This window comes from Megalobrama amblycephala, linkage group LG7 (assembly GCF_018812025.1).
Source record: "Megalobrama amblycephala isolate DHTTF-2021 linkage group LG7, ASM1881202v1, whole genome shotgun sequence".
In the NCBI taxonomy this organism is placed as follows: Eukaryota; Metazoa; Chordata; class Actinopteri; order Cypriniformes; family Xenocyprididae; genus Megalobrama; species Megalobrama amblycephala.
In genome coordinates, this window is record NC_063050.1 from 2,735,476 (window position 1) to 2,759,576 (window position 24,101).

The 24,101-nt window shown below is 37.5% G+C and overlaps 1 protein-coding gene and 1 long non-coding RNA gene across 15 annotated transcripts in view; both read left to right on the forward strand.

The window, feature by feature from the left end:
* The window catches only part of LOC125271564 (NACHT, LRR and PYD domains-containing protein 3-like), a 130,099-nt gene that overhangs the window by 23,419 nt on the left and 82,579 nt on the right, over positions 1–24,101 (forward strand). For 4 of the 14 annotated variants that reach the window (XM_048195620.1, XM_048195626.1, XM_048195621.1 and 1 more), the window contains 3 exons: positions 20,707–20,829; positions 21,066–22,955; positions 23,155–23,328. The exons of 1 other annotated variant lie outside the window; for it this stretch is intronic. In XM_048195620.1, coding sequence (XP_048051577.1) covers positions 20,707–20,829; positions 21,066–22,955; positions 23,155–23,328 — 2,187 coding nt within the window. Of the gene's footprint in view, positions 1–1,451; positions 1,623–2,325; positions 2,386–3,414; positions 3,725–12,856; positions 12,994–16,389; positions 16,519–17,215; positions 17,339–20,706; positions 20,830–21,065; positions 22,956–23,154; positions 23,329–24,101 lie in introns of those variants that run through there. 9 more of the 14 variants (XM_048195633.1, XM_048195632.1, XM_048195638.1 and 6 more) reach the window with 9 other exon arrangements.
* On the forward strand, positions 2,397–3,122 carry LOC125271575. The gene is made up of 3 exons (XR_007185661.1): positions 2,397–2,448; positions 2,586–2,632; positions 2,955–3,122. It is a non-coding gene; the product is annotated as an uncharacterized LOC125271575 (long non-coding RNA).

The window sequence follows — 24,101 nt, forward strand, 5'->3', positions numbered from 1 at the left end:
AAAAAATACAATGGCATCGCCAGTATTTTGAAGTTTTAGTATAACGATACTACTGGTACACCGTGCAACCCTAATAGCTAGTGGTCTAAAATTCTTCTTTTTTTTTTTTTTTGTCAGTTTCAGCAGGAGGAAGAGACAGAGATCAGAGTCTGCAGAACCCAGCGGTGTGTCTCTGAAGAGTAACAGATCCATGACACAGCCTGTTTCATTCAGCGATAGACCAGAAGCCTCTGAACCTCCGTTAGTATTAACAATTTTTACTGATGATCTGATGACATGCATTTCAAATATAGCGTATCTCAAATACATATATAGGCTATATATCAAAACCCTGAAATAACACTAACAATAATGAGATAAAGAGTATTTTTATAGCCTATTTATTGTCATCTGTCTGTGTCAGAAATTAACTGTAATCGATTTAATTGATTAATTGATTTTCAGGGGATTTTAGGATTTTTTCCTAATCTTATTAAATATGTATGCTTTCTTTAATGTTAAATTCTTAAATTTAGTAAATTAATAATACGACACTATAGGTTGTTACCAATTAAAACAGTATCAACCAGAGGCTTGCAGATGTGGCAAAGAAGCAGCACCTGAAGTTGCTTTGAGATTTATGAGTTGTTAGATTGTTCAGAGAGGGCAGTATATGTGTAGAAATTACAATTGCATAATGTAATGATATTAATGTTTTACACATCATTTTGAATTCAGAAAATTTTAAATGACAAAATGAAACGATAATTGGATTATGAAATTAATGTCGCCAGTAGGTGTCAGCAAGTCATTGTGTTAATGATTGAGTCAATTATTTAAGCGATTCGTTCAAAATGCTGATTCATTCAAGAATATATCAAGTGGATCTCTATAATCTTTTGGGCCACTGAATCACTCAGTCAGCTGATTTGTTCAAAGACTCTGATTCATTCAGGAATGAAACACGGCTCTGTGCGCTACGAGTCAGTCACACAACATTTCTGATCTGCATTGGAAGTTTAGTCGGCAGAGAAAATAAAACACTGTTCTGTGTGACATTCATTAATACTCAATATTAATTAAATAAACTCAGAATATTGCCTTAAAAGTTATAACTTTAAGAAAAGGAAAAAAATAGCATGTTGCCTATTATATACATATATTATGAAACAGAAGGATAACTGAATATTTGACATTTGACATGTCCTACACTTCTCTATGAAAAAAAAAAAAAAAAACCTCAAAATAGAACAGGCCTAATAGATATGCTGTGACTGTAAAATACACAAATATATATATTTTCATAGCCTATCTATCATTTCAAATCCATCCCATGTTGTCTAAAACAAAAGACATTTTTACACTCAATGTATCAAAGTTGTACGCTGGGGGTAGTTGTGTGCATAATGTACGGTTAGCCAGTCATAGTGTTGATGTGTGTCTGTAGATGATCTGACTGTGTGTTTCTGTAGGTTGTCTGGCTGTATGGTGACAGAGGAAGGCTGTGGTTATCTGTTTTCAGCTCTGAGTTCAAACCCCTCACACCTGAGAGAGCTGGATCTGAGCTACAATCACCCAGGACGATCAGGAGTCCAGCTGCTCAATCACAAACGAAATCCAAACTGCTCACTGCAGATACTCAAGTATGTTTAGCAGTAATGACTCAAATATCTGTATGTGATTAAGGTCACCTAAGAGGGATCTTTTGTTAAGAAAATGGCTAGTGAATTTTTTGTTTTTATGGTATCATTACTTTTTTAACCGGCTTTATCCGTAAATGTCTCATAAGAAAAAACTTTGAACAGTCAAATTTTGAGGGGGTAAAACTAAAGGACTAATACAAATTAAATTGTAGAAAAAAAACAAATTACTACAACCCATATATTTTTAAAGTCCTACTAGGATTCAAGAGAGTTTAGTTTGTATAGTGGAAAGTCAGTGTATGTATTGAGGCAATTTATTGTTTTTTGAGACTAAATGCTGTCTTTTGCCTAAATGATTGGCCAGTGTTGTGATAATATGTATAGCCTCCAAACGATCGCATTTGTAGGTCGATTTTTTTTTGTATCAGTTTGTCAATAGGTTTTATGCTAAAACTCTTAGCTCTTTATAAGGGACGTGATGCACTCTTTGTATGTGCATTGACCAGTGTTTATAAAACTAAATTTTATTAAAAGCCTAAATTAAATTTGTTTGTCATAATGTGGATTAAAACAGATAAGAACTTTTGTTGATGTATGACAGAAATCAAATCAAACTGGTTAATAATAAGTGTAATAATGTTTAATGGCTGGAAGTCAGTTGTAGTTGTTGTGTCTCTCTCTTTTTCTCTTGTTGTTTCTTCAGTGATTCTGCTTATTAACTCACGCATATACTTCAATGAGTGTCAGACATCACTTCCGTTGTCAGAGCGCGATCAGACATCACTAACCGATGCTGAACGGAGTTGGAAATAGTGGTGTATTAGAGGTAAAAAATTATATAAAGCCACAAAACTCACATTTTTATTTGCAATTATAACAATCTTCCCACATATCATATACTCTGTGTGTGTGTGTGTGTGTGTGTGTGTGTGTGTGTGTGTGTGTGTGTGTGTGTGTGTATAGTTTGGACCATGGAGGAGATATCAGGATCAGACCAGGATTGCAAAAATGTAAGTCCTGTCTTTCTCTCTTTCTTTCTCTCCCTCTCTCTCTCTCTCTCTCTCTCTCTCTAAACACACACACACATACTGGTATACTTATGAGAACATTATGAGAACATTCCAAATAGATAATGATTTCTACCAACTGTATATACAAAAATGTCCCAACAAAAATTACAGTTATTACTAGTTATTACAGTTATTACTCTTTAAGGGGATATAATGTAGGGTTTACCAGGTATACACACACACAAACACACACACACACACACACACACCTGTGCATATTTAACAATGTCATTGTTGTTCTCCTCTCTCTTCTTGTGTTCAGATGCCTGTGATCTCACACTGGATCCAAACACAGCTCACACTCAACTCATCCTGTCTGAAGAGAACAGAAAAACAACATTTGTGAAGGAGCATCAGCCGTATCCTGAGCATCCAGAGAGATTCGAGAGCCAGGAGCAGGTTTTGTGTCGAGAGAGTCTGTCTGGACGCTGTTACTGGGAGGTTAAATGGAGTGGATCAGGTCATGTTGCAGTGACATATAAAGGAATCAGCAGGAAAAGTGGGATTGACTGTTGGTTTGGACTCAATGAACAGTCCTGGAGTATGTACTGTTCTGATATGAATTACACTGTCTGGTACAATAATCAGAGCACTGATGTATCTGGCCCTTCAGCCCGCTCTAGTAGAATAGGCATCTTTCTGGACGTGTCAGCCGGCACTCTGTCCTTCTACAGCGTCTCTGACACACACACACACACACACACACACACACACTTACACACATTCAACACCACATTCACTGAACCCCTCTATGCTGGATTTGGGGTTTATCCTGATTCTTCAGTGTCTATGTGTCAGATTTAACATCCTCCTGTGAGGAAACACATTTCCACCTCAGAGAAAACAAAACATAAATGTTATTGAGATTTAAAATCTTTCCATTGCAACTGTTTCACAATTGTGACATCAATTAATAGTCACAAGTGCAAATACACTCTCAAAAAGGATGTGTTAATTAATAACACATTTTTTCGTGTTATCACTATTTTAACAAATTTTTTGTGTCACTTTAAGTTGATCATGTGCAGAGAGAGAGAGAGAGAGAGAGAGAAACAACACTGTGTCCAACACAACATGTGTTAAACTATCATCCAATCACATTGCTGCTGCGTCACTCCACAAGCCGTTAAGCAAGTTTGTGCCTCTTTCTTCATCGGTGGATGACTTGTGTTCATTTTGACACATTCATTGTGTTATGATTTTAACACATTAAATGTGTCAGGAAGGTGATCTGCTGTTAACAAGCAGAATCAAAGGAAAAATTCACAATTTTTAAGTTACCATCATGGAGATGAGTGTTTGATTTAGTTGGGCTCTTGACCCTTGACTTTTTAATATTAGATTTTGTTTGGGCTGTTGTAACAGCTAGTCAAGCAAAGAGAAAAGATGATCAGGTGGTGTTTGTTATGTTTTCACATAATCATTATTTGTCTTGAGCTCATTTAGAGCCGAATCTCTGAGCTAGATTTACATTATTGATTATAGCAGAAGATCAGCTTTTTCTACGTAATTCAAAGGTATTTCTTAAAAAGTTGTTCTGATCAAAAAAAAAAAAATCCTTGCTTTTAGGCACACACAGACATCAAGAATCAGCCTGTGAATCTCAACAGTGGTGACAGGCAACATATTCTGATTTTAGAAACATTAGAAAAGAAGCTCCTAAAAAGTCACATAAAACAAAGAAAAAAAAGTAGTGAGGAAAGGAAATTAAATTAAGACAATTAAGCTCATTATTTATTCATGCAGCAATGCATGATGGGAGCCATAGATGAATTTTAATTGGTGGCTCCCAGAATGCACTGCAACATGCTTTATTATTCTCACCACTGTTGAGATTCACAGGCTGATTCTTGATGTCTGTGTCTCTAAATGAAAGAGCTTTTTTTTTTTTTTTTAATCAGAACAACGTTTGAGAAATCCTTCAGATTATATTGATAAAGCTGATCTTCTGCTGTAGAATCACAGTGCTGCTGTAATCAATAATGTAAATCTAACTCAGAGATTGGGCTCTAGATGAGTTCAGTGATTCAGGTCAAATAATGATTATGTGAAAACATAACCAACACCACCTGATCATCTTTTCTGTTTGCTTGACTAGCTGTTACAACAGCCCAAACAAAATCTAATATTAGAAAGTCAAGGTTCAAGAGCCCAACTAAAGCAAACACTCATCTCCACGATGGTGGCTTAAAAATTGTGATTTTCTCCTTTGATTCTGCTTGTTAACAGCAGTTCACCTTCCTGACACATTTACTGTGTTAAAATCATTGACTCAGTGAATGTGTCAGAATTAACACAACAAGCGTCGTCCCTAAACTCACACACTGATGTGTAAGAATTTAACACATTTTGAGTCAGTTTTAACACATCCTTTCTAAGAGTGTGTATTGCATTCATTTTAACTGGTCAAAAATAACACATCTATGACACAAATTATGTGATTTATGACACATTAGTGTGTTAAATATTTTACCACATTGCCTGTGTTAAGAAGAATAACACACTGGTTGAGTTAAAAAAAGTAACACAAAATGTGTTGTCCTTAACTAGACACAAGGATGTGTTAAGATATAACACAGGTTGTGTTGTTTTTAACAGTGTAAGTCATCCGCCAGTGAAGAAAGAGGCACAGACTTGCTTAACGGCTTGTGGAGTGACATAGCAGCAATGTGATTGGATGATAGTTAACACATGTTGTGTTGGACACAGTGTCGTTTCTCTCTCTCTCTCACACACATTAGTGTGTTAAATATTTTATGCCTGTATTAAGAAAAAATAACACACTGGTTGAGTTAAAATTAACACAAAATGTGTTGTCATTAACTAGACACACGGGTATGTTAAAATATAACACAGGTTGTGTTGTTTTTAACACATCTGTTTTAAGAGTGTAATAAAGTTTCAGTTATGAGCTATAGTCACATTGTAATGTATGAGATCACTTTTTGAAAATAAGTCACATTGTAATATAAATTTGCAGTGTAAAAAGTAGTTGCAGATTTGAGATTTAAAGTCACATTGTATGATATAAAGTCACAATTACCAGAAATAAATTCCCAAATTATGAAATACAAAGTCACAGTTGCAAGAAACGAATGAATCAAATTCTGCATTTCACAGGGATATTAATTATTGCCAATTAAATAAAGAGCACTAGACTTTGGCTGTGTTTCACTCTATTGAAGACAGTGGTGTTCAGCGCATCAACAAGGTTCCCCTTCAATGAGCTATAGGGAGCAACTTTCACAGGTGCAAATAAGAGATGTGATTGGTCAGGTGTTCTGTCATATTGCTAATGTAACTGATATAGAAATTATATTGTTAAATATATTGAGTAGAATTAATACAAATTCATGTTCATGTCTGCTACCTGGTATAGCTGTCTATGTGTGAGTGTTTCCCTTTAACCCCTCATGGGTATTTTCAGAGTTTATTTTCTTACACAAATAAAATGACTCTTAACTCCAAAACTATAGCAAGAAGAGTCAAGAGTCAAAAATTGTGGTTTTGTTTTAAATTATTAAATAAATAAATAAATAAATAAATGTAATAAATTTGGACATTCTCATGCAAAACTGCAAAAAAGGGAAAATTTCATCATCACATGCATGTGTCGTGCTGCTAAAATGTGCAGCGGTGGCGATAATGAGCCGACCTCCAGAGGTAATCCTGAAAGTGGTTCATTTTTCTGTCTATGGATGAGGCATATACCTTTCGGATTTCATCAAAAATATCTTAATTTGTGTTCTGAAGATGAACGAAGGTCTTTTTTGGGTGAACTAACCCTTTAACTCATGTTTATAATGTGATTTTTATTAACTATTATTAGTTTTTGTAATTTTACTATTTGAGTTATATTTTTTATCTTTTATCTAAATGTGGGTGATCATATTGTATGTTTGTTTTTGCGTTGGGGACTGTTACGTCCCTATGGACGTAGGGATTCATTTTGTTTTGTGAGTTGTGACGTGTATCTTTTTGTTTTTTTTTCCATGTGTTCTGTTTTTTTGTTTTTCTCTATGCTGCTCTTGCTCCTCCTACTGTTTGCTTGACAGGCTCATGAGTGCCACCTGAATCCTGTTGTAGCTCGTTAAGTGGAGTATAAATGAAGCTGAAGACTTCCAGTCCAGGAGAGAGACTTTCCTCTGAGAGATACTATCATCTTCCGGTCCCAGTGTTGTTGGTTTTCTTTTATTTATATTGTTTTGCCTGTGGTGTTCAGGTAAAGAGCTGTATGTGAAGTGTTTCAGCTAATGGGTGTATACTTAAAACTTTACAACAATTAAGTGGGCTTCAGTTGACTGGTTTACCTGAGCTGTCTAGTGTTTCAGCTAATTTTCCCAATCCTGAGACTTTTGTAAGCTGAGCAGCATTGAGCTTTTCGGTTGATGTAAGAGTTATCTGTGAACATCAGTTATCTTATTTTGTTATCTTAATTCTTTTGATATTCTAAGTCTTTTCTTTTAGTTTTGTAGGGAGGTGGATGTCTTTATTTTTATTTAATATTTTCTCCTGTTTATGTAGAAAAGGGAGTTAGGGAATTGTGTTTGTATTCTTATTTTCTTTTCTTTTGGTAGGTAAGTTATCCCTTAACTTTAAGAATCCTTTTGTTTGTTATTTTTGGCCTCTCCCCTCTGGAAGTTTGTTAATTCTCACCATTGGTTTAATAAATTGTTATCTTTGAATCTTGTGTTACTGAGCATTATTGTACCTGCCCTGGGACCTGGAGACGGCAGTTCTCTCATTCTCTCCACGTTTTCTTTTGTTACATGCCTCTTCTTACCCCTAGACTAGAGGGGCTCGTAACAAGTGGGGGCTCGTCCGGGATTTGTTTTTTTTATATAGGCAACTATTTTGTGCGGTGAGTACAATTTCTCTTTTCTCTCTAGACGTCTGTTTTTTGCTGTCTTTGCTGCTTGTGTGGGGAGGAGAGTCTCTGTGGTGATAAGAAATGGAGTTTGATTTGTTGGCATTTACCCTTTCTCCCACCACAGAGGTCTTTCATAAATGTAGGAAGAAGGATCTAATTTTGATTGCAGAGTTCTATAATATAGAGGTACCAAAAGACAGAAAGCATGTGATTAAGGATGTTCTGTTTGAACAGCTTGTGCACAATGGTATTTTACCAGATGTTGAAGGTGAAAAACAACCTGTAGTTGTGGCGAAAGCCGTGGCTGAGGAAGTTGTTCCTGGTATAAATGCTAGTGAGCATGTTAATTTTGATCCTGTACAGGCCATTCGTTTAAAAGAGTTAGAGCTCAAAGTTAAACAACAGGAAAATGAGAATTTACGCTTAAAACTTAAAGTTGTGGAGGTAGAAGCGGACCGTGATATTAAACTGCGTCGTTTAGATTTACAAGCTAAAGAAATAAAGCCTATTCCTGTTCCGCGCTCCAGAGCTTCCTCAATTTCTTCCTCTGCATCCACTCCTGTTACACCCGTAACCTCGAATTTAGAGCAAAACATTCAGGAATTTGACGTTTGTAAATACATCAAGCTTGTGCCTCCTTTTCGTGAGTCAGAGGTGGATGCGTACTTTGTTGCGTTTGAGCGTATTGCAGGTAAGCTTAGGTGGCCAAACGATATGTGGGCCTTGCTCCTACAGTGTAGTTTGACCGGTAAGGCCCAAGAGATTTGCGCGTCGTTACCGATTGAACAATCTCTTGACTATGAGGTCGTTAAAACCGCTGTTCTCAGGGCATATGAATTGGTCCCCGAGGCATACCGCCAAAAGTTTCGTGCGCATGCGAAAACAGCAAGGCAGACGCATGTAGAGTTTGCAAGAGAGAAAAGAGTATTGTTCGAGAAATGGTGTCTCTCCAGTAAGATCACTAGCTTTGAGCAGTTGCAGGAGTTGCTCCTGCTGGAAGATTTTAAAAGTTGCCTTCCCGAAAGTGTTGTCGTTCATTTGAATGAACAAAAGGTAACTACCCTATCTGATGCTGCTGTGTTGGCAGATGAGTTTGTCTTGACACATCGAAACATTTTTTCATCCGTCCGACCGTCAAAAACATTGTTTGCCAATAAAAATGTTGTAGTGCGCAATTTGTCACGTGAACCTCCGCATGCATCTAAAAGTAATGGCAATGGAGAAGGCAAAGCTACCTCTCCAGGTCGGAGAGACAGACGTGCCTGTTTTTACTGTCTCGACCCAGATCACCTGATTGCAGAGTGTCCAGCTTGGGAAAAGAAAAGTGTTGATGGTAACACTAAGAATGTTGCTCTTGTACAAAGAGTGTCTGAGACTAAGAGTAAGACCGTGCAACCTTTCATCTATGCTGGTACTGTTTCTTTGGTTGACACAGAGCCACAACCTGTTGTGATCTTGCGAGATACTGGTTCAGAACAGTCATTAATCTTAAAAGAGTTGCTTCCCTTCTCACAGAGTTCCTACACTGGTTCTGACGTACTACTACGTGGCATCGAGATGGGGTGTGAGCGTGTTCCCCTCCATCATGTACATTTGAAGTCAGACCTTGTGACTGGTATAGTCCACCTTGCGGTATGTTCCCAGTTACCATTTGAAGGAGTAGGTCTTATATTGGGGAATGATATAGCAAGTGACCAGATTCTTCCTAGACCTATTGTAGTGAACAATGGTAATTTTGGTGATGCTTCCTTTGCATCTCTGGAGTGTGAAGTGGTGCAACTGCCAGTGAAACAGTTCAGAAAAGTTGACCTTGCTGACTCACCTTGGCAAACTCCCTATGAACCTCCTAGAGGTGAGCAGATGTTTAAGCCTGCAATTTGTGAAGAAACTGATGTGAATAACTCACTCAAACTTTACATTGGTAAAGCTACTTTAAGTGGAGTGCAGAGAACAGACTCCTCAACTCCTCCATGTTCTAATGCGGTGGAAAGCTATGAGCAAGTACGTGATGGAGAAAATGTTAACTTGAGCAATAATGGTGTGACAACAGAGAAATGTAAGCCCACTCGTGATTTGTCTAATTGTTACATTCATCTCATGGTCTTACCTACTGTGCATCATTTAAGTGCAGAAATGTGTACTTGCAAAAATACCTATTGGTCCTCTGCAAGTCAAGTCATTTCAGCATGTAATGTAGTCCTGCTCTTGGCCAATTTAAAAATTCTCCTTGGCATAGTTGAGGGATTTTCTTGTCCTTATAGGTCTTCTGTGGCATTTCATTCGAATTGTGGAGCTAATGTGGTTATACCTACGTTCACAAAGCCCCCTTTACTTCACTCGCTTGGCGATTTTGAAAACGCGGTTGCTCCTGCACTAAGGCAATTGTGATATGTTGTGTATATGTGGGGTGGCTTGTTTTTCTTTGCATTTTGTGAAACGCCAAGAAAAATCCTTAACGGTGGGGGTGTTACGTCCCTATGGACGTAGGGATTCATTTTGTTTTGTGAGTTGTGACTTGTGTATCTTTTTGTTTTTTTTTCCATGTGTTCTGTTTTTTTGTTTTTCTCTATGCTGCTCTTGCTCCTCCTACTGTTTGCTTGACAGGCTCATGAGTGCCACCTGAATCCTGTTGTAGCTCGTTAAGTGGAGTATAAATGAAGCTGAAGACTTCCAGTCCAGGAGAGAGACTTTCCTCTGAGAGATACTATCATCTTCCGGTCCCAGTGTTGTTGGTTTTCTTTTATTTATATTGTTTTGCCTGTGGTGTTCAGGTAAAGAGCTGTATGTGAAGTGTTTCAGCTAATGGGTGTATACTTAAAACTTTACAACAATTAAGTGGGCTTCAGTTGACTGGTTTACCTGAGCTGTCTAGTGTTTCAGCTAATTTTCCCAATCCTGAGACTTTTGTAAGCTGAGCAGCATTGAGCTTTTCGGTTGATTTAAGAGTTATCTGTGAACATCAGTTATCTTATTTTGTTATCTTAATTCTTTTGATATTCTAAGTCTTTTCTTTTAGTTTTGTAGGGAGGTGGATGTCTTTATTTTTATTTAATATTTTCTCCTGTTTATGTAGAAAAGGGAGTTAGGGAATTGTGTTTGTATTCTTATTTTCTTTTCTTTTGGTAGGTAAGTTATCCCTTAACTTTAAGAATCCTTTTGTTTGTTATTTTTGGCCTCTCCCCTCCGGAAGTTTGTTAATTCTCACCATTGGTTTAATAAATTGTTATCTTTGAATCTTGTGTTACTGAGCATTATTGTACCTGCCCTGGGACCTGGAGACGGCAGTTCTCTCATTCTCTCCACGTTTTCTTTTGTTACATGCCTCTTCTTACCCCTAGACTAGAGGGGCTCGTAACAGGGACCCTTTTGCACCATGATTGCATGGGATAGACAGGACATTTAAGGCACTCACAAAATCCTGTTGCCCCGTGATTAAGTGACCAATGCCACTCAATATCTACACAATGCAACGAAGTTGTAGTTTCTTCTAACTGGTTTCGTGAACTCCAGCTACACCCGTCAAACTTGCCATGATCCACCGGTTACACTAAATGAATGAATTACTGAACCCTTCACAATATAATGTGAAGGCTCACACAGTCATGATGAACTATCACAGAATAATGCTTCTTACTCTCTTTGATCCATTTGAAGTAATTGAGCTTTTATATTTTATTTATTAAATATAAATTATAATTTATTTATTTATCAAAAGGGGGAATAATGTTTATGGAAATAAGGTTAATGTTTCATTACTTCTTCATTAGTTGTTTTGCTATCCTGATTTTTGTCGCTCTTCTCTGAATGGTTTGAATGCAGGTCACAGGTATCGGGTATCAAATGTTGTTATTGTGTGTTTCAGTGGAGACTTCAGTGAGTCAAAGGTGATGGTCTGTAGAAACACTCTGGCTCTTCATGTGATCTTATGAAAGCTACTGTAGATGTCCTCACTGTTTCAGAGGATCCACAGACTCACTTTCATCCTGCTGGATTGTCAGCAATTGTTAAGTCAATGTGTTTCTCCCTGATCATTTACATTTAATCATTTAACATGATCAATGGATTGGTTTTGTCTAAACATTTGGTCAGTCAATATAAAAATGTGCTTCATGTGGGAAGAGCTAAATGAACCTCCAGGTTTTATTCTACTAAACAGCTGATAACATGACTGAATCAATCTAACTTCAGTAGATTGCAGTAATGGAAGTAACAGGTGAAAATGTCTCTTTACTGTAACATCTGCACAGTGTAACACTGGGTTACTGGTTTTCTTCAATGAATCTTCACTCATGGTGAATCACTTTGACTCTCACATTACATCTGTGAAGTTCAGATTGAGACTGAGAGATTCAGACACTAAACACTGAGATGATGCAGTGTTTCAGTGTGTGTTTAAAGCATGTGTCTGTGGACAGACGTCACACTCTCACACTGTCTGCTCTTCTCCATTTCATGTGTCTTTCTGATTTCTCAGTCTGTTTTCATTCTTCATCTTCATTGGTTCCTCTCTCATGTCCTGAATGGATGTGTTGTTGGAGTCTCTGCTGCTGGACGGGGGTCTCTGTGAGTCTGTGTGTCAACTCAAACTAATTTAATTCTTCTTTTGCCATGTTTTACCCCAGACAAATGGGGAGGGGGAAAAAAACATTTTGAATGATGATAACTGATCCATTTCTGAAAGCTCTGATGATATTAAATGGATTCTCTGTATGTGATACTGTGCAGTAATTGAGGACATCAGAACACATGCTGATCAAGAAAAGGGATGTGGGGAAAAAATATCTTAAGCCAAATTTTAATGTTGGCTTGATAAAAATAATGATTTTTAATCAAGACCATGCTTTAGCTATTATTTAACTTATTAAACCACATGATTTTTTTTTCCTTGTGTTTTGTTCCTTTTGTTTTATTTTCATTCATACTGTCTGTGTGTGTTCAGTCAGCACAACTGCTATGGTAATTTGATGCTCTTTTTTACACTCTGATGTGGACAAATCAGATAAGTCCAGTGGCGCAAAAATGGGGTATGCAGTATATGCAGTGCATAAGGGCGCCACACGTATTCAATATCTTGAATTTTATGGACATTCCAACTGCATTCTATAAGCTCCATCGCATAGTGAGTTGTTGCCCTGCATTATATTCCTCATCATGGTTGGTATGGGGGGGTGCCAACCATTATCTAGCAAACCCCTGAGCAAATGTGCAGTTGCGCCCATGCCGATAACGCTCTCAAAAACACCCCTCTGTTTATGGCCTCGCCCTCTGATCTGGAAACTCTTATCTCTGTCCTGCAGAGCCATGTAGGCTACTTGGGATTAGAGTTGGGGTTGGTGGAGTTAAAATGAAAGTAAAAAAAAAAAAGAAACTACGCCATTCGGAAGCCATTTACTTTAAACATCGTTTTATTTAAACGGCTGCATATTTTGTGGTAAGTTCATAATTTATTAATCATGTAAACTATCAGTCATATAAAGCTGCTATTTATGTTTGTGTTCCTTATACTCTCAGAAAATAAAGTACATAATTTTACCTTTAGGGGTACAATGGTACAAAGGTACTAATTTGTACCCTTGTGATTTGTACCTTAAGAGACCAGTTTTGTACCTTTGGTGACAATTTTGTACCTTTATTTAACAGTACAAAAATTGACCCTTCAAAAAGGGGACAAAATTGGCTTTGATAGCGTACAATCGTTGACTATAATGAGATATATATATATATATATTACACACACACACACTGAATTAAAATCAGAATTTATTAAATCCTTTTCATTTTCACATTTTACAACATTTCATTTTAAACGCATTTTTAAACATTCCATATGAGTCCATATTGCCGGGTGTTAAAGTTAATGAGATAATTGATTGATGATTGAGTGGTGATTGACAATTAGTGGAGACACCTGATGTTAATAAGCAGAATCATTGAAGGAAAGAGAGAAAAAAGGTGTTAATTAATGTTTTATGAATGTTTCATTTCAAGTCACCATGAAAGAGGTCAGCGTTTGCTTTAGTTGGACTCTTGACTCTTTACCTTTTATTTTTAATTGATCTCTGGCTGCTCCAGCTTTGTGTTTGTAAAGCACATTTGTGACCAGTCACGGAAAGTAGGGACACAAGTCGGTTCTGGGGCATTTTGAGTTATTCACAGATTCTGAAAGTGTAGTCTCCAAGCTTTCCAACGATGTGTGATACATGGAAATCTGATAATATTTGTAGAAGTTGTGGCCATTTGAAGGTAGGCACTCAAGAAAGCTCTATAGGGAGAAAAACGCCTCTAAAGTTGCAGTTCTCGCTTGTTCTCACCTGCTGGGAGTGACAATAGGGCTTATTTACATATCGTTTAGATAAGCCATACCCCCTGTAAAGCTGCATGGACCACATACTATTAATAATAAAGGTTAATGTGGATTGTAAATGTCAGTAATTTATCTTTTTTGACTTTTATAAAAGTGATTTAGAGGCTGAAATATGTGACTTTTTTTGTCAAAACTCTATTTGAACTTGTGCATTGTAGATAACATGTTGCAAGACACTCCTTTAAAATCTGCCCATCATTTTAATGTTATTATTTTAATGTTTATGTAAAGAAAAAGTACATATTGATGCTAATTTTATTTGTTATTTGCTGGTTTTCCACATAAAACTTGGTGAATTGACTTTTTGAACAGGATTCTGTGATAACCGTGATCATTTTGGTCACTATAATCATGAAATGAAATTTTCTCACCTGAGAAGCCTGTTAAAGAAGAATAGGCAATCCAGGAACTAACTGGACTAACAGAGGCCAGAGATCGCTACCTATGGCTATTCAAAACACTTTTCAAGACAATAAATACACGATTGAGGCGATGTCTGCATGTATTGACTGAATTTGCGTCTGAATAGCGCTCCCTCCATGGGTGTGGCCGCATTAGCGGATAATGAGCTGAATCACAGACTTCTGACATGGCTCTCTTTTCATACAGATTACATAAACACAGAAGGTTTGTTTTCGATTTGACTTACACGTTTTAAAACTTGACATTTCAATGTTTTTTCATACATAAGTATAATTTTTTTATGATTAGTATTCACTAAGTTACAGTTCATTTTCTGAGAACTATCAGATTGGCCTTCGTTCAGAAGGAGATGAGAGATCACACATCATGTTAGTTTTCTTTATTTTTCAAAAAGCACAACATTTTGTTTTTACTCTGAGTGTACACAAATAAAAGAAGACATTCTATAGTTTCAATTGATATATTACTTATGTCTCTATGACAAAAAATGACGGAGTATTTTAAGTCTGTTTTGCTGCAATGTGAAAAAAATCCTGAAAAATGCGCCAACGCGTTACCCGACTCCAGAGAGGTAATGTGTTATTATCCCGCTTTTATCGTTGCTCAGATCGTCTTCAGAATCAGTGAGCGCTTGTTCATAAGCATCCGGCTTGTCGAAGAAGTACTTCAAAACATTTTCGGTGTAACGGCCACGGTTCTTCATTGAATTTTGATATCAGCTAGAGCCGGCCAGAGCGCTGCATAATAAGTAGCCACGCTTCCCAGTATGGAAATACACACAGACATGACATGCCCCTACTGCGTGCTAGAATCTCTGAAAAATAAGCCGATTTCAACCTCAAAATGTACGCTTTTAAATATACCAATACTGCTATCTCAAACACGGAAAGGCTTCTTCATGATCTCAACTAACAGATTCTGCAAAAAAACGAAAATCACCAATTTTGAAAAAAAATGCTTCTTTCTCATTTTGCTCGAGAGTTGTGCTGCCGACTTGTGTCCCTGGTTTCCGTGACGGGTCACATTTGTTATGGTCAGAGAAAATAGGATCTGGTCACGATATAATTTGAAGATGATATAATCATCATCTGATGGCCTGATGTCGTTTAGAGTCTAAATCTCTGACTGTGTGCTTAATGTGTAGCTTTAGTATTAATGATTGTAGTCCTGTGATTTTACAGCTTGAGATCCAACAATAGCATGACTTTTTTTTCTTTTAAGAATAATACATTATGCACTGAAGCTTCAGTGTTTAAACCAGGGCTGGGCAAACTCGGTCCTGGAGGGCCGCCATCCCTGCAGAGTTTTGCTCCAAACCTAATCAAACACACCTGAACCAGCTAATCAAGGTCTTCAGGATTACACACAGGTGTGTTTTTATCAAGGTTGCAGCTAAACTCTGCAGGACAGTGGCCCTCCAGGACCGAGTTTGCCCAGACCTGGTTTAAACACACACAGACATCAAGAATCAGCATCTGATTCTCAAGAACGGTGACGATAAATAAATACAAAATACTGACAAACAGATCGACTCTGAACATCGCAAAACAAGCTACTGTCACAACAAAACAACAGAAAAATAAAAGCAAACATGAACAATCTACGAAAATTACAGGACAATTCAGCTGCATAATTTATTCATGCAGCAATGCATGATCGGAGCCATGGATGCGGTTTGATTGGTGGCTCCCATCATGCACTGCAACATGAAGCACTTTGTTTGATTGTCACCATTGTTGAGGGTCAATTTTTGTACTGTTAAATGAAGGTACAAAATTGTCACCAAAGGTACAAAACTGGTCTCTTAAGGTACAAATCACAAGGGTACAAATTTGTACCATTGTACCCCTAAAGGTACAATTATGTACTTTATTTTCTGAGAGTGTACAGTGGATTAAGGGTATTTTAATATATCTGTACTGCAGTAAACACAAACAGTAAGTTAAAGCATTTTATTTGCTGTACCGATTATGTTGCACAGAATAATTGAACAACACATATTTACTGTATCTTTTTTTATATCTGTATTTTCACACAAAGGTTTGAAATCAATCTCTCAACACTCTTTGATAAATGAGAGTAGAAGGACAGGCCCTCTAAAATGAGTTCTCCATCTGCTGGATCAAGCGGCAATGCATCCGGTGATGAAACCGAGACGTCTGATCCCAGGTGACACATCAGCCATTTTTGCATTTGGCATGTTTTTAATCCACAGTGACTTTACAGTGCATTACAATACTCTGCAGTTGAGACAGCAGTTGCAGTTCAAATTCACTGATTTTAAATAGCTTGTGCATTTAAAGTGACAGGTGACGAATACACAAGAATTTATAATCTGTTGATTCTAATGTTATAGTTATTGTTTTTATTGTGAAGAGTTATTAAATTTATAGTTCACCCAAGAATTAAAATTGTCATTGTGTTTTTTATCCCTCATGCCGTTCCAAAATTCATTCATTTTCGAATCATAAATTAAGATATTTTTAATGAAACCTGAAAGATTTCCGTCCTTCTGCTGAAAGTTCTTGGCATCAAAATTTTGAAGATCCAAATGGGTCATAAATACATTGAAAAAACTAATCAATATGAATCAAGTGGTTTAATCCCAGGCTTGTGAAGAAATACAATCATTTTATATGATGAACAGATTTAATTTAGTCTTTAGAAAGACCCTTAATGGATCTTTAAAGTTCTGGTGGCATGGACTTTGAATGGAGGCATATCAATTACTCAGGTTTCATTAAAAATATCTTAATTTGTTTTTCAAAGATGAATAAAAGTCATATATGTTTGGAATGACAGAATATTCATTTTTGAACTAACCAGTTTAAGTACTGTCTAAAATGCTGTTTTGTTTTTTTGTCAGAATCAGCAGGAGGGAGAGACAGAGATCAGAGCCTCCAGAACCCAGCGGTGTGTCTCTAAAGAGTTGCAGATCCATGCAAATGCCCATTAAATTCAATGATGAACCAGGGTCTTCTGATCCTCTGTTAGTATAAACATTTACTTACTAATTTACTGTAGTGCATCTCAGATGAATAATGATTTAAAGGGATAGTTCACCCTAAAAATGAAAATTATCCCATGATTTACTCACCCTCAAGCCATCCTAGGTTTATATGACTATCTTCTTTCAGACAAACACAATCTGAGATATATTTAAAAATATCCTTAGTCCTCCAAGGTTTATAATGGTTGTGAATGGCTGCCTGAAATTTGAAGACAAAAAACTGCATCCATCCATAAAAAAATTAATCCATACGACTCCAAGGGGTTAATAAAGGCCTTCTGAAGTGAATCGATGCATTTGTGTAAGGCAAATATCCTTATTTAAAACTTTATAAAGTAATATAATGAGCTTCTGGTGTGACAGCCATATGGCAGCCATTCACAACAATTATAAACCTTGGAGGACTAAGGATATTTTTAAATATATCTCAGATTGTGTTCGTCTGAAAGAAGATAGTCATACACACATATGGCTTGAGGGTGAGTAAACCATGGGATAATTTTCATTTTTGAGTGAGCTATCCCTTTAACAATCTAAATTAAATCCTAGATAGCAAGCAACCATCGAAACAATGTTAAATTGATGTTAACGTGTCAACATTATCTGCATTGAATCAACATCACGTTTGCACCAACAATTAATGTTGAAAATTTGAAATTTCAACAAAAGATCAATGGTAATGGCACTGAATCAATGTTACAATGTGATGTTGATTCAACATAATGCTTGCACTCTCAGAAAATGAAACACAATAACTACAGCTGACTGAAGCCACACAGCCTGAAATCAACTGAGGATAAAAGAAGACAATAAATATCTCAAGATCTCAGCAGAGGATGATTAAACAACTCCACATCTAAACAGCATTACCAGCTTCACTTATTACTAACCAGTTTGACTTTATTTCTGTCACACGCCTACAGAAGTTCTTATTAAGAATTAACAGAGGTTTAGATGTTGATGTTTTATTGAAAATTTTTTGAAAATGTCAAATGTTTATTTGGACAGTTTGACAAGTTTGTGGTCTTTCTAACAGTGTTTACTAGGGGTGTAATGATATATCGTAGTACGATATTTCGCGATGCAAAATGTTACGATATGTATTGTAGAGTGGTGGTGATACTTTTATGATATATGACGGCAGTCTAATCCTATTGGTTGAGCTGCCGACGTGACCTACTCTGCAACAGCGTCGCGTTGAACTGAACTGAAATCTCTTGAAATTATGTTTTATTAATGCTGCGTTCCAGGCAGATTTTTGAGCCCGTAAGTCACAACTTCAAATCACGACTCACGACTTTGTAGCGTTCCAGGAAAATCACGCCAAACTGCGTAAAAGTGTAAACAAACCAACATGGCGGACCGTACGGTGCTTATGGTCATTAACAATTATTTCTATCGCTAAAGGTGCACTCCTTGCTTATTTGAGGGAAACAGAGGTGGAAAACGGCGCATAAGGCAAGAGAAGCTGTTATACCTTTTATTTTACCGTGCACTTGCATAAACACCGCATCCGTAGGGGCTGCCATTGTTGTTTCGCGGGCTGTGTGACGTCAGAACCCGTAACTGGGAGTACTTCGATCTACTACGAGTTCACGGGTGGGAAGTCACGGCTTTAACTGCTGTTCCAGTGCACTTTCACGGGTAGAAGGTTGGAAAAACACGGGTTACGGGTTACCTGGAACGTGGCATAACAAAATTCGGGAGGAGCAACGCTCAAATAATCTGACTAATCATCACGTCATTTCAGCCAGCTGTTAGCAATCAGTAATCAACATATCGACCCAATCAGCATGAGTGAAAGCATATAGACACAGTCGACTCACCCACCCACACCCGTCTCCTCACACTTAAATACAGACAAAATGACAGACAAAACACAAATATAGCTTTGACACTTGTCAAAGCTATATTACAGTCACGGCGCATGTTATTAACATGGAGTGGGAAATGGAAAGTTTCATGCTTCAGACTTGCCTGCTTTTTTAATCACACACTGGAACTAACATAGCCAAAGTTTTAAAAGCGGTTATACAAGAGTAGGAGCTTGAAAGGGCTCCTCATAGTACTGCTGTTGTTATTGACAACACACGCAACATGGAGGTGACAGTGAGAGAAGCGCCGGGTTGTCACCGCATAATAAGGGTGTGTCTCAATCAGCTCCCTATAGTAAGTGCTTCGCACACACATCAAATCTTGCAAGCAGGTTTAAACGTTTCTCGCGCCAGTCTCTTGCTTGGTCGCGTGAGAAAAGTTGTGGCTTTCTTTCACTGCAGTGCCACAGCAACAGCTGTGCTCATGGAAAAGCAAAAGATGCTTGCGATTCTTTGCTTTAAGAAGTTCTGTCTTAGGCTTCTTAATTCTGGGTACATGTTAAACTTAAAATTTTTTTTTTTTTTAGTGACAGACAGACCTATTCAGCTGTTAATTTAAATACAGAAGGTTTTTATTAAACCTTGAAATGTGATCTTGTATGTACAACAAAGTTATTGAAATTCGTTAATTTTTTTTTTTTTTTAAATAAATCTGTTATTTGAATTTCAGTTTCATTTTAAAAAAATTGTTCAAAATATCATGATACGTATCATATGGTGAGCCCAGTATCGAGATACGTATCGTATCTTTACATCCCTAGCGTTTACCAGAACAAAAAATGTGTTGCAAAGAAAGCCGACTTGATATATTTATATAGATCATATAGTTTTCATCATCATTATGTAGAATATTTTACTAAACTTTTCCCTAACCAGAAGTGTTTTTTTGTTGTTAATAGATTATATTCCCGAACGATACATTCTTTTAACACATCAGACATTCTGAATTTTGAATTTTAAAAATACATTATGCAGAAAAAAATATGTTTAGACACACAAACATCAAGAATCAGCATATAAATCTCAACAATGGTGACATGCTTCATGCCGCAATGCATGCTGGGAGTCATGATTTTTGTACTTTGTTGGCTCCCAGCGTGCATCACGGCATGAAGCATGTCACCATTGTTGAGATTCATATGCTCATTCTTGATATCTGTGTGTCTAAATAACTTTTTATTATTATGTATTTTAAAACTCAAGATTCAGAATGTCTGATCTGTTGAAAGAAAGTATTGCTGGTGAATATAATTTATTAATAACAAATCTTTAGGGAGATCCTTTTGGATCTTCAAAATTTTGGTGGTGTGGTCTTTGAATGAAGACACGCAAAATACTCAGGTTTCATTAAAACTATCTTGATTTGTGTTTCAAAGATAAATGAAAGTCATATATGTTTGGAATGACAGAATATTCATTTTTGAAATAACCGGTTTAAGTACTGTCTAAAATGCTGTTTTGTTTTTTTGGCAGAATCAGCAGGAGGGAGAGACAGAGATCAGAGTCTCCAGAACCCAGCGGTGTGTCTCTAAAGAGTAACAGATCCATGGAAATGCCCGTTAAATTCAGTGATGAACCAGTGTCTTCTGATCCTCTGTTAGTATAAACATTTACTTACTAATTTACTGTAGTGCATCTCAGATGAATAATTATTTAATAAAGTAAATGAAATGGCACAAAATGCACTCCAAAATATGCAACATATGCACTGTACAGGGGTGCAACTTGAAGAGGGGTGCCAAACTTATTTCTAATAACCAGTATGTTTCTGATGGTCGTCAGATGTCCTTGTATCACCGTTGTTGTCATTTTTGATGCTCTTTTCTTTTCAGTTTCAGCAGGAGGGAGATACATGAGCTGAGATCTGTGCCGTCCTCTACATCCCGCTATCAGACTCACATCAGGGAAAACAAAACTGAAGCAGTCCCGCAGACACACACACTGGAAACTGGAGACCTGCAGAGAGTCAAAGACCAGCACAAAACCAGCATGAAGAAAAAGTATGAGAGATTATTTGAGGGAACCAAACTCCAAGAGAATGAAACCCTCCTGAACAGGATCTACACACAGCTCTACATCATAGAGGGAGAGAGAGAAGGAGTGAATGAAGAACATGAGGTTTTACAGATGGAGAAAACAGCCACAACACAACACTCACAAGACACCCCAATCTACTGCAATGACATCTTTAAAGCCTCACCTGAAACAGGATGTGAGGAGAAAGACCAAATCAAGACTGTTCTTACTAAAGGCATCGCTGGAATCGGAAAAACCGTCTCTGTGCAGAAGTTCATTCTGGACTGGGCTGAGGGAAAAGTCAATCAGGATGTAGATTTCATGTTTGTGCTTCCATTTCGAGAGCTGAACTTAATTCAAGATCATCAGTACAGCCTTCACAGACTTCTGCTGGACTTTCATCCTGAACTTCAAGATCTGGATTTAAATATTTATGAGGAATGTAAAGTTGTGTTCATATTTGATGGTCTGGATGAAAGCAGAATGACACTGACGTTTTCAGATGCTCAGAAAGTTTCTGATGTGACTGAGACTTCATCAGTGGGTGTGTTGATGTCAAACCTCATGAAAGGAGAGCTGCTTCCCTCTGCTCTCATCTGGATCACCTCCAGACCAGCAGCAGCCAATCAGATCCCCTCCAAATACATCAACCGTCTGACAGAAATTCAGGGATTCAATGAGCCTCAGAAGGAGGAATATTTCAGGAAGAGAATCAGTGACGAGCATCAAGCCAGCAGAATCATCTCACACATCAGAAGAGCAAGAAGCCTCCACATCATGTGCCACATACCCGTCTTCTGCTGGATCTCATCCACTGTGCTTCAGAAGCTCCTGAAAGAAGATGAGAGTGCAGAAATCCCTCAAACTCTGAGTGAAATGTACATCCACTTCCTGCTGAATCAGATCAACATGATGAATCAGAAGTATGAAGAGGGAGATCCAGAGAAACTCCTGCAGTCCAACAGGGAAGTGATTGTGAAACTTGCTGAAGTGGCTTTCAAACAGCTGATGAAGGGCAATGTGATGTTCTATGAGGAGGACCTGAGAGAGAGCGGCATAGATGTCAGTGACGCCTCAGTGTATTCTGGGATTTGCACTGAGATCTTTAAGGAGGAATCTGTGATTCATCAGAGGAAAGTCTACAGCTTCATTCATCTGAGCATCCAGGAGTTTCTCACTGCTTTCTATGCATTTTTTCATTATGTAATCAAAAATGTTGTCACATTGCAGTTTTGTGATGTGATACATAATCTGCATAGGGATGCAACAGATAAAGCCCTTGAAAGTAAGAATGGACACCTGGATCTGTTCCTGCGGTTCCTGCTGGGCGTCTCACTGGAGTCCAATCAGAGACTCTTACAGGATCTTCTGACACACTCAGAGAACAGCGCAGAGAGCATCAGGAGAACCACACAGTTCATTAAAGAAAAGATCAAAGATGGAGATCTCTCCACTGAAAGATCCATCAATCTGTTCCTCTGTCTGCTGGAAGTCAAAGATCAGACTCTGTCCAGAGAAATTCACGAGTTTGTGAAATCAGACAAACACTCAGAGAAGAAACTCTCTCCTGCTCACTGCTCAACAATTGCCTACATGCTTCAGATGTCAGAGGAACCGCTGGATGAGCTGAACCTCAAGAAATACAACACTTCAGATGAGGGGAGAAGAAGACTGATATCAGCCGTTATCAACTGCAGGAAAGCCCTGTGAGTATTTAATCATGTCGTACAGTGAATATTATTTTCTGAAGGGAATTACAGTTTCTGTTGGTGTACTAACTGATTCATCTTAAGTATTCTTTTTTTTATTAGATTTTCATTATAGTAAAAGACAGTGATATTATTGAAATACATATTGAAGAATGAAGTTAAGAATTTAATTCTCATATGTTTTACTCTCTTTCAGTTTTGCTGACTGTAATCTCACTGGTCAGTCATGTGAAATTGTGTCATCAGCTCTACAATCCTCAAACTCTGTCCTGAGAGAGCTGGACCTGAGTAACAATGACCTGCAGGATTCAGGAGTGAAGCTACTTTCTGATGGACTGAAGAATCTAAACTGTCAGCTGGAGATACTGAGGTAAGACTATGTGTTACGTCCTGGTAGTTTGTGCCTCTGTGTTTTTTTTTTTTTTCCTTCCCTCCTCCTTTCTCCTAGGCACGCCTACACGGGACGGTTATTGGTTCGGGAGGCTGCCAATCGTCATCAGTTCACATGACGACATGCTACCCGCTGCCAATCCTGTACGGGCGCCAGGTTTTAAAAGAGCGCGGCTGGATGGACGCGATATAGCTTGGCTCTCCTGTTTTTGTGCTTGTGTAATCTGCCCTTTTTGGTTAAGTTATTTTGGTATAATGACACTCTTATGTTGTACAGTTTGGAGCTGTCATTTTTGTTTTGTTCTTTAATTTGTTTTTTTATTTGTTATTTCGACCGTGATTCTCATTGCCTATGGGAAATGGACAGGTAGTATGTCACGTAACGTACATGTTGCAACACTCAGTGATTTCAATGTATAGACACATCAGTTAGAAGTGAGCGCCACTTATGTATGTTTTGTTTGGGTAGAAAGAGTAGGTAAGTTATGGCGTTTGATACGCTGAAGACTTGCTTTCTCATTTTTCTTTTCATAAGTTAGGTTAGTTTTGAACTTGAGTTAGCTTGGGTTTTGTTTTTGTTCTTTTCTTTTCTTTGGCGCCGCTTTTTGTCCTTTTTCCCCGGTTTATTACTTTTGTTTCTTCTCTTTTTATGTATATATTGTCTTTGTTTTTTTGTTGTTGTTGTTTTTGTTACTTTGTTAGTATTCCATTATTGTATTATTATCCTTATTTTCTCACGCCTATTTTCTCTTT